Source organism: Prosopis cineraria, unplaced genomic scaffold (genome assembly GCF_029017545.1).
Source record: "Prosopis cineraria cultivar Desert tree isolate PC_DT_omini unplaced genomic scaffold, ASM2901754v1 PC4, whole genome shotgun sequence".
Classification (NCBI taxonomy): Eukaryota; Viridiplantae; Streptophyta; class Magnoliopsida; order Fabales; family Fabaceae; genus Prosopis; species Prosopis cineraria.
In genome coordinates, this window is record NW_026555335.1 from 14276026 (window position 1) to 14287146 (window position 11121).

Below are 11121 nucleotides of genomic sequence, written 5' to 3' on the forward strand. Positions count from 1 at the left end.
TAGTGGATAAAGTTGACAGTGAAAGGAAACAAAATTAGTGGTACATGGAATCATGCAAGAAGAAGAGTACATATGCACAAAAATAATGCCAAAGAATTTTTTGGCCAACAAAATAATGCTAAAGAATAATTAAGGAATAAATAAGGCGTTGTATTCATGACTTATCGGTCCTACATGTAAGTCATATTCTAAAAGGAATTTATAGTCCTTCTTATGAACTACTTTTAATTAAAAAAAACTGAATTATAAATTACTTCTTTTCAATTTTACTCTTTTACAATTTTTAATAAGTAAAAAGTTAAAAACTTCAGGGGAGAGAAAATAATTTTAAATAAATAAATTGAAAAAAAAAACAACATCAATAACTTACTTACTTTTCATTAATTTTAATGAGATATAGAAAGTAAAACTAGAAGGCTATGTGACAAGACCAACACAGCAAAAACCAACAAACCATGGAGGCCACGTCAGGTCAGTGTCCTCTCTTCCTCTTCCAATTAACTACTTAATTAATTTAATTAATTACACAAGGCTTTGGCTAGTCGACAAACCATGCATATTGCATGATGCATGTATGGGTATTTAATTGCATTCTATGGGGCTTCGTGTTAGAAGCCACATGGTTCATCAATATTATACACAATGGTATCATGCATGCATACATGTGTGTATCTGCTAAGGTGACGGATATATTGTGCATTTATTTAACATAGCTTAAATTTTATTTAATTTTTAATTATAGATATCATTATCATTATATACACACACTCAAAAGATAATGCAGAATTACTGTTCATATAATTATAATTTCAATTATATATATACGCTAGTTTGGAAGTTGTACATTATATGAAATTTGATAAATGAATTGTATTGTGCATCATTCTTAAACAATACGACTTGTTATTATATAAATTATTTTATATATTGTTAGTATTTTTCTTGAAACAGGTTCATAAAAAGATCATCTCTCTTTCACAATGCATGGATGTGGTGGTGATTTCTGTTAGAGAAAGAGAATAAAGGGCAACAATCTAATCAACTAAAGTTGGAAATCAACAAGAAGTTTCTTTCCATCTTATTTTACATGTACAATGTTAAGATAATTAAAATTTAAGATTTCTACTAACTTGTACTATTCAGTACTCACACACTTTAAATAATGCAGCTCTTTTAATTCTCTCTTCGGTGTTAAATATAATTAAGACTTAATTAAGAGATTTGTTTTGATCCTAACTACCAAATATAATACTCTCTTTGTCCCAAATTATAAAATAATTTTGAAGTAGATTCAACATTCCAAAATGTGTAACACTTTGAAAAGATTAATATCTCATTAAATATGCTTATTTTAATATTATTCTTTCTTTTTCTATTTAATTTCAGTCCCTCTCTATTTTGTTTTGAAATTTTATATTTTTATTTTGAAAAATAAAATTCTTAAGTGTTTTTGATAGGATTTATTGGTATGTAAAATTTTATTTAAAAGTGTATTAAAAATTAATATCCTCATTAAATTATATGACATTTTTAATTAATTTACATTTCAATAAATTAATTAATGACATTTAAAATTATCCATTCTTTCTATGTTTGCTGTTATTTAATAGCGTCGTAATTAAAAAAATCTTATTAATTACACTTGTAATTAAAGATATTTTTGAAAAACGTTATTAATATTGAATTGAGAGAGTGTATATTTTTTAACATAATAGTGACAAAAAACTAAATTAATTTTCTTAACTTAAGATGCAATGATTGTCTCTAAAAAAATTGTTAATAAAATAGTTCCACAGGGCACATATAAATGAAAAAATTATGTATAGGTTACATAGAGTGGACTTATTTATAAGTAAGTTTTAAGAAATTTTGAATGGCCCATTGGAACTTGAATGTAGCTTAAAATTAGAGTCTAGAAACAATAATGCCCCTATTAAAAATACATTATATCAATAAAATAATTTGTAATTATTTCACAATAATTTGTAGCTATTATTTTAACTTTTCACAACTGTAACTTCTATTTTTTACATCAAATATTCAAACATTTTAATTATTGAATATTTGAAATTATAATTATAAAAAGTTGAAGTAATAGTTATAAATTAATGATGAAGTAATTGTAAATAATTAGTATTAAATTTTATTATTAATGTATAATCGATTTGACTATTTGATATGTGAAATTACAATTGTAAAAAGTTAAAGTGATAGTTATAAATTACTAATAAAATATTTATAAATAATTAGTGTTAAAATTTTTAATAATGCATGATTGTTTAACTATTAGTTATGTTAAATTACTGTTGTAAAAAGTAAAAATAATATTTATAAATTACTGATAAAATAATTATAAATTATTTAATTGATACAATATATTTTTAATAAGGCTATTATTATTATATATTTAAATTTTAAATTACACTTAAATCTCAAGGGAATTGTTATTGTTTTTGAATTTCATGAGATTTATTTATAAATTACACACCCTTCCTTCAATAGTACAAGCCCAATCACATTACTCAATAAGATAGCTAATTGTTTTTAAAATTACACACTCTTCTTATATTTATTTCTATTTAATATAATTTTTCAACTAAAAAAACCTTATTAATTATGCCTGTATATGTTTGAAAAAAAAAATCTCATTGATTGTTTTTACCTTAAAATACACAAAATATTATATACTCTCTCCAACTTAAATTATAGGACACTTTCAAAGTAGTTTCTATGTCTCAAAATATAACACACTTTGAGTAGCTAGTAATACACTAATTTTAATATCATCCTTTCTTTCTCTATAATTAATTTCTATCACTTTTTTTAATATATTAAATTAGAAATATTTTGAAAAGTTTATATTTTTATTTTGAAATGATAAGGTTGTTAAGTGTATTTAATGAGATTTATTAGTATGTGAAATTTTGTCTAAAAGTGTTTTATAATTTGGAATGGAGGAAGTATTTTTTAATATTTTATCTCACAGAAAATGTTTCATATTTTTGAAGTGAGGAAATATATATAAGATATTTTAAATCTTTTAAGATATAATTAAATTGTTTTAAAAAAATTATCCTTAACTTGGGATGTAATTAATAATATTTTAATTGAAATATCATATTAAATAAAAATAAATACAAAAAAATGTGTATTTAAAAAATAATTAATTAACTTATTAAAATATAATTCAATTAAAATGTATTGTAATATTGAAATATAAGTAATGTTTATACAGTACGCAGGAAAAATAAAAAATTGAAGCACATGATTCTCATACTCCTTGACCACTTCGGCAGTACCATGAACGCGCAGCCAAGACTCAAGAGTGTGTCCGTAAGTATAATTTATTTACAAATATATAATTTTGAAGAGATTACAACAAACAATTGCAGTGTAGGTCTAAGAGAATCCAAATCCCAATCCAGTTGTTATTATAATATAACAAGAAATCTGATGAAATGTAGGAAGCGTCTTCATGTGCATGTGAGAGAGGGGTGACTTTTTGTGACTGTCTGTGTCTGCGCGAGAGAGAGAGAGAGAGAGAGAGAGAGTTGTGGAATCAAATGCAGAAAAAGGAATCGTCATGCTCAACATCATCCTTAACACGCCCTAATCATTCAACCCCACCATCTTCACCACCACCTTATTCATTTACCTCCTCCTTATTTCCTCTAAAGCTAACCATAAAGAAAAAGAAAAGAGACCAACCTCTCTCTCTCTCTCTACATCGCGACAAAGTCTTCTCATTGTGCTTTACAAAGGGATCCCAATGCTTCACTTCTCCCCCACCAACTGCCATGTCCGTTCCTTCAGCTCAAAGCTTCTTATCCCTTAACCCCAACACACCTATGTCCCCCACTACTCATGCCCCTTAAAAACCTCAATTGGATGGTCCTATGGATGTAGCTAGAAGGAGAATTCCCTCTAGAACTTCTTCTTCTACTACTGCTACTAGTAGTACTGTTGTTGTTGCTGCTGGCTCTGTGTGGGAATCCAGGATGAAGAGTGATGAAGTCAAAGGTGGGATTAAGGTCTTCAATGGCGATGATAATTCTGATGAAGTACCTCCCAATGCTGCCTCTGGAACTGCCTCCAGACTCAAGAGAAGCACTGTGGGGAGTGTGGCTGCGAGTGGGAAGCGGAGGATGGGGAAATCGGACAATAGCTCAGATGCAACCGATAAGGCTCAAATGCAGATTGCCAAAGGGAAATCAGAGTCGGGGCTGAAGAATTGTGATGAACAATGTAAGGAGCTCAACGTTTCTTCAGATGGGATCAAGAAGAGTCCGATTCCGACGAGGAGGCCCAGGACTGGAGGTGCTTCGATTCCTGGGAGAAAGCTGAGATCTGAGGTGCCGAAAGATGCGGTTGAATCCAGTGAGGGACCTGGGAGGAGTTTGAGGAAGTCGAAGTCAGATTCAATGAGGACGGCGAATCAGAATAATGTGAAGAGCGTTGGGGAGAATAATTCAGCACAATTGAGGAAGACGAAATCCGCGTCGGATCCTGTTTTGGATGAGTCAAGCAATGGGATCAATGGCCGAATCGAGAATGTTACAGCTCAGAATGAGAAGGACGACGATACTGACGAAAATTGCAAGGATTTCGGGGTGTGTGAAGAGAAGCTCATTTCAAGCAGTACGGAAAATGTGAGCGAAACGAAATGTTCTCCGGAATTGTCGGTGCTCGTCGACGGCGATGCCGATGGTTCAGTCGACGAAGAAGCAGAAACAGATGAAGATGGAGATAAAGAGGAGGACGCGGTGGATGAGACGATCGAAACTGAGGCGGAGGAGAGTTTCGATGTGAAGGAAATCAGCATTCCTACAGAGCCCAAAATTGTGAAGGAGTCGGAGAATAACGAGACTGTGAATGAACAGGAAAAGAAAATGGTCGTGAAAAAACCAGAGAATAACAATACCAAGGTTGCGAATGAACTAGACAAGAAGGTGGTTGTGAAGGAACCAGAAAAGAAGGCTGTGATTGATGAACCTGTAAACAAGAAGGCTGTGAATGTGAATCAACCAGAACCCAAGAAAATTCAGAGTACCTACAGGAGATTTCAGCAAAATTATGAAAGACCTGTGTCAATCCCTGCAGTTACTGTGAAACAATCTCCTCCAGTTAAAAGGCATTCCACAATTTACCAAAACTTCTCAAAAGATAATTCACATTCAAGTAAGTTCTTCTGATTTTCCTTTTTCTCAGTCTGTTTTCTGGGCTCTGTGCTTGTTTATTTTAATAACACTGACTGACTTTTATTCTTCAATTCCGTGAGCAGAATACCATAGCTTCCCTCAAACCCAGAGCAAATTGCAGAGTCTAGGTGATTGATCTATCTGCAATTCAGAAATGTGCAGGAGTGAAAAATGAATTTTGTTGGCAAAATTTATTCAGATTTTAACATTTTTCTTATTGTAAATTTCAATCTTCAGTTGACTTAGTCATGTGGAGAGATATCTCAAGATCAGCCTTCGTCTTTGGCATTGGAACATTCGTTGTAATCTCATCTTCTTATGCACAGGATATAAATGTGAGGTCAGAAATTCGCACTGAAACATAAAATAATAAAACATAGTAATTGTCAATTCCCTGAACTGACAAATTCCCTGTCCCTGTGGTTGCAGCTTTATTTCTGTGTTGTCCTATCTGGGCCTCGTCTATCTTGCTGTTATCTTCCTCCACAGATCCTTAATTTGCAGGTAATAGTCCAAGCATGGGAGAAAAGTGAATGACAGAAAATTATCAGGAAAGTACTCTGTTTCTGATTTTCTTTTTGTTTCTATACAGGGGAGTCATAGACGTAGATGACAAAAATTATGTACTGGGAGAAGAAGAAGCAACTTGGGTACTAAAACTGATTCTCCCTTATTTGAACGAGTTGCTTTCTAAACTCAGAGCCCTCTTTTCTGGAGATCCTGGTACCACAATGAAGGTAACGTGCTCTACTCACTGATTACGTGATTTCCTTCCCTTGTCATTTCCTACGCAGTGTTAAAAGAGTGTTTTATGAGAATATCTCCAATTAAACATGTTAGCATCTGCGCGCGCGCTACATTTTACTTGATTCTTTTTATACCTTGGTGGTTTAATAAAAGAATGACTGCAAAATTTTGACCTCAAGCTATGAAATATGCAGCTGGCAGTATTGCTCTTTGTTTTAGCCAGATGTGGCAACTCCATAACCATTTGGAAAATGGCCAAATTCGGTAAGTTCCCTTTTGATTGATTTGTGTCATTCTTTTTTTTTTTTTTGGGTTGGGTAAGATCAGTTTAGAAATATAACAGCTAAAAGAGATGATCCTTTGTGGCTTTGTGCCATGCCCTTGTGAAAAGGGAAGTGCCCAAGCCTATTTCTAGATAGTGCCCTCTTATGTGACCAATTTGTGAAAAGCCAAAAGTTCAAAACCCTCAGGTCCTTTGAAACAAAATCAGAGGAAGCAGATTACTTGCGTCTCAGTTTCTTTTCATTTAAACTTACCCATTAGCTAGATAGAGAATTATTAAACTTTTCTTTTATGTTAATGAATTTGATATACAAAAAACTCTATTAAAGATTTCTTTTCTCACTTTATCAATTGTTTCGGTGGATTATTATTATTTTTTTTTTCCATTTTATAACTGACATGTATATGTTTCTCACTACTCAGGTTTCTTTGGAGTTTTTACGGTACCAAAAGTCTGTTCTTCCTATTCTGCACAGTTAACTTCATATGGTAATTTCCCGAATTTGGTTTACCTTTTGTTAAATATATGATCTGAAAGTTTCTGAATATATAGAAATAGAGTGATCAGTTAGGACAAGAGGGAAAAAAATAGTGGATTAGATTGCCTGATTGTTTTGGATTTGAAAAAAAGAAAAAAAGCCAGATTGATGACTCCATCTTCATTACTTCATGGTATACCGTTAAGGTGTGTAAAAGAATGCTGTACACTTGCAGTGAAAGGCCAGTCGAGCAGTGCGAAGTGGGCAATGTTTGACTCACTGGTGTGTGGTGCCAGTGCTCTCGTAGGCCCACCACAGCTGCTCATGACCTCGTCCTCGTGCCTTGGGAACGGATCTTTTGCACCTAATAGTGATAGTGTAGACGGTGTCTCCATAGTGCTGACCTGATGGGACCTATCATTTAGAAAGATTAATTCAGATCATGGGGCTCCGTAATACATTCATCATCATCTAAATTCATATCATGTTAAACCAACATCAATAGCTAAACTCTTTAAAAAAGTCACACTACATTTTTTGGTGTGTTTTAATTTTAATTGAAAAAAATTGATTATTAAAATGTGATGGTATTTGAATAAAATTTTAAGAATTGATAATGATATTGATTTTTTAAAATGAATAAATTTTAACTTATTCTAAATGGAGTTTTGAAAAACCAAATGGAGTTTGAGAAAATTGGAGTGTTTGAATAAAATTTTTCAAAACCATGATTTTGAATCTAGAATTGATTCTAAAAGGATATCCAAAACAGGCCCTTTAGATTTATCTACATCGGTACATGAAAATAGTCAGAACACAAATAAATTTATTATTAACTCATGCTCTCAGTTGTAATGTTCCAAAACTTAACTGTATTGGATATTTTTAATTCTTATTTGTTGGGGTAAATGGAAAAATAACTTGTATTAGAATGCTTGTAAGCAGCGATTGGATGTTAATTTAACTTTTGTGTATAGAGGCTTCATTAGGGAAGCTGATATTTTAGCTAGATTTCAGAATAACTGCATCTTTAATTATCTTCCATCTTGGTTAGTACTTAGTAGAAGAGGAGGAAGATGAAAGGAACTTGTATTTTTTTTTTTTTTGAAGAAACAAGTCAATAATCTTGTTGAATGAACCATTGTTATTCAAAAAAGAGATGATTCATCAGGGGGAAAAATTTATTGCAAAACATTGGTTTTGGGCCCATTGAGAATTGGGTTTTCATGTCTACCCATGCCACTTGGGATTATTCATCAGGGACATAATTATGGGATCATAACGGTCCTCAACCTCTTGTATATGCTCTTTGGCACTTCCCAAAACTTCAAGCTCCAGAATAGTCACTGTCATGTACATAAATCTATTTATTGGGTTCCCAAAACCCAAGCTCTCTTCTTTATGAGCCTTATTTATTTAAGTTCTAAAATGGTCCCCTCCTTCTCCTCGGTTCCTTTTGTCGTTGTCCTTTTCTTAATCTTGAAATAGATAACCTGTATTATGTTTCTGATTAATTACTAGTTAATTTATGTGGTGAATGTTATACCTTTGTGCGCGAAGCAAATTTTTGGGTTCGAAGATTCAGAGACGCTTGGGATTCATGCTCACACAAGAAGGCTGTGGCTCTTGGCATCTTCAGCCTTGTATGGAATATGTCATCAGTTGTCGCACGTGTTTGGGCAGGTAAATTTAAAGCATCAAGTTTATCATGAACACAAATATATGAGGAATAACAGTTAAGTGTTAAAAAAAATAATGATAGTTAGGTTTTTTTTTTTTTAAGTCATAAATATCAATTCAAGGGCAAATTCAAAAGTTCTCATTACGAATGAGACACTCAAATCATAAGTTCAACTTTCAATTTATAATTGAAATTTTTAATTTACAATTGTTTAAATTAATACTTACAATTTATTTTATAAAATTTTTTATTGAAAACTTAATTGTTATTAATTCTTTCTTTTAAGACTTTACAGCCATTTTCCCAATATATAAAGCCATTATATTCTAATGATAATATACATGAATTGGTATTTACATGTGTGCGTGTTGCAGTGTTTGTGTTGTTTGTGGCGTTCAAATATTATCAGCAACATTATATGGTGAGGGATGAATATGTGGAAGAAGAGGAAGAAGAAGAAGAGGGAAATGAGGGGGACACGTGGCAGGAAGCAAGTGGAGGTAAGATCAAGGGCGTGGATACATTCCATTGGAATCAAATAAACTTAAGAAAGGATTCTAAATATGCATGTCCATGGTATGGTCAATGGTGTGCTCCTTTTTTTTTTTTTGGCTTTTTCTATATAGTATTGTTCTTTTTGGCCAAAAAAAATATAGTATTGTTCTCATGCAGTAATTATTTATTTCCTATATTCAAAATATATAGTTCTACTACATTGTAAATTTTTACTAGTAATAAATGAAATCCTAGTGACAAATAAATACTTATGTGTTCTTCATTATCAATTATCATATGCTGGTTTATTTTGATGTTAGGTTTGAATGACAATTAGTGGCGGAAATGTATATGTGTATTATTAATGTATTTGAATAGAAATGAAATATATAATTTATTGATTGACTAAAACATTTTTTGTTATTGATTATTGTTCAAATGAAAAGAGAATCATATTTAATATTTATAAGATAAGATAAATTTTATTTATGTAATTTAATTTTTGTATAATACTAATCGATATACTAGTTAAATCATGTTAAACATATAATTTTTAAAAGTCTATATCAAACATACATTGATTTGTTTCCTAAAATCTGAACTATATTTCAGGCCCAAAAAAAAAAAAATTGAACTATATTCTTGGTTTCTTTCCCTCATATTTGTTTTTAAAAAATAGAATGTTTTAGGAAAAATTATATAGAGGTCCCATATACGAATTCTAATTCTAATTTCCAAAAAGTCTTGTAAAATGAAAAAATAATCCTAAAGTCCTATGGACTTTGATTGCAATTAGTTTTGATGCACATTTACTAATGTACTCTCCTTTAAAAATTATCTCCCATGGCCATCGGAGCTTTGATGGCTGACTAGTGATCAGTAGTGAAGCTCTAGTAGGAAGTCGTTCGGTGGTGGCAATTCCAAAACTAGCAACTAGGGGAACATAATTTTTTTAAATGGTTAATTGATCAAATTGATTCTTAAATTATAAGTGCATAAGTATTTGGAATTGAAAACTTATTTTTTTGTATAATATTTCTGTTCAACTTTTGAAAACAATGTAATTTAATTTATGTCATTAATAAAAATTAACTTTGACATTAATTAACAACAAGAAAATAGTTAAAAAAAAAAGGACTTCAAAAATTATAAAAAATAACTGAAATTAAAGTAAAGGGCTAAAAAATTACAAAAAAAAAATTAAAAAAATTATAGACTAGGATCCAAAAAACTATAAAAAGTACAAAGAAGACTGTCAATTTCTCACCTCAATTATCAAATACGCTTATGTGCTCAAGGACATTCTTAGGATAACACGCCCATAACACTGGCACTTTTACTTCAAATGTGGCCCAATACTTTAAAACTTTTTTCCTTACTGGGCTCAATAGAGCTTACTGAATCCATAAAGCATAGGCCTAATACAAGCCCTATAAGAACAAGATTTAGATTGCGTTGCAACATTTCATTAGTCCAAACAAAATACTTTTTTCGGCCCAAGAGTAATACATTTTAAGCCATCGGATCAAAGCCATTGATTCACTTATTTCCTTGGATCTTTCTTCTTCCCTGTGGGGGGAGCACGTCCAGAAATTTCACAGTTTGTATATATATATTTTTTAAAAAATATTTTGATTTTAACAATTATAATAATTATTAACAATAATATTCTATCAATAATATATGTACTTTTCTGGTTCTTATTATAAGGTCTTAGTTTACCCATATCTAAAACCATAAATTGCATTCTAACTAGTCACAAAGAAAAATGGCATCAGACTTTAAATAGGGATTATCTTTAAAAGAAAGCAAGTAATACTTGTTTGGCGATTTATAATAAAGATAATCAATTCCTTTTAAAATTTGACTTGTAAGAAGGATTGAATGGGGTATTTAATAAAGAATATAATATTTAATATGCTTTAATAATTTTACTTGAGTTTTTTTTTGATAATTCTGGCCAAAAAAATTATTTTTTATTACTTATAATTATCCTCCTACTGAAGGCAACCCTCTTCAAGATACGGTCGGATATTAAATGTGAGCATATTAAATGTGAGCACATCTTTTGATAGAAATTTAAACTTTAGTTCATTATTTTGTAAGAAATTAATCCTTTTTATAAGACCTAACCTCATTTTGCCTGGATCAAACACATTTTGACTTTGACTGGTAAGTGCATGGGTAAGGTGTTTTCTAAACAACATTGTCAAAATGATTGAAAAGTCGTACTTTATAG

At 31.0% G+C, this 11121-nt stretch overlaps 1 protein-coding gene across 1 annotated transcript; it reads left to right on the forward strand.

Annotated features, from left to right (window-relative positions):
- Positions 1-3595: 3595 nt before the first annotated feature.
- Positions 3596-9148, forward strand: LOC129309466 (reticulon-like protein B21). The gene is made up of 9 exons (XM_054951056.1): positions 3596-5178; positions 5282-5326; positions 5436-5538; positions 5628-5702; positions 5791-5935; positions 6140-6209; positions 6651-6716; positions 8267-8389; positions 8762-9148. Exons 1-9 carry the CDS (start codon positions 3897-3899, stop codon positions 9106-9108), a joined length of 2256 nt encoding a protein of 751 aa, XP_054807031.1. The 5' UTR covers positions 3596-3896; the 3' UTR covers positions 9109-9148.
- Positions 9149-11121: the final 1973 nt, after the last annotated feature.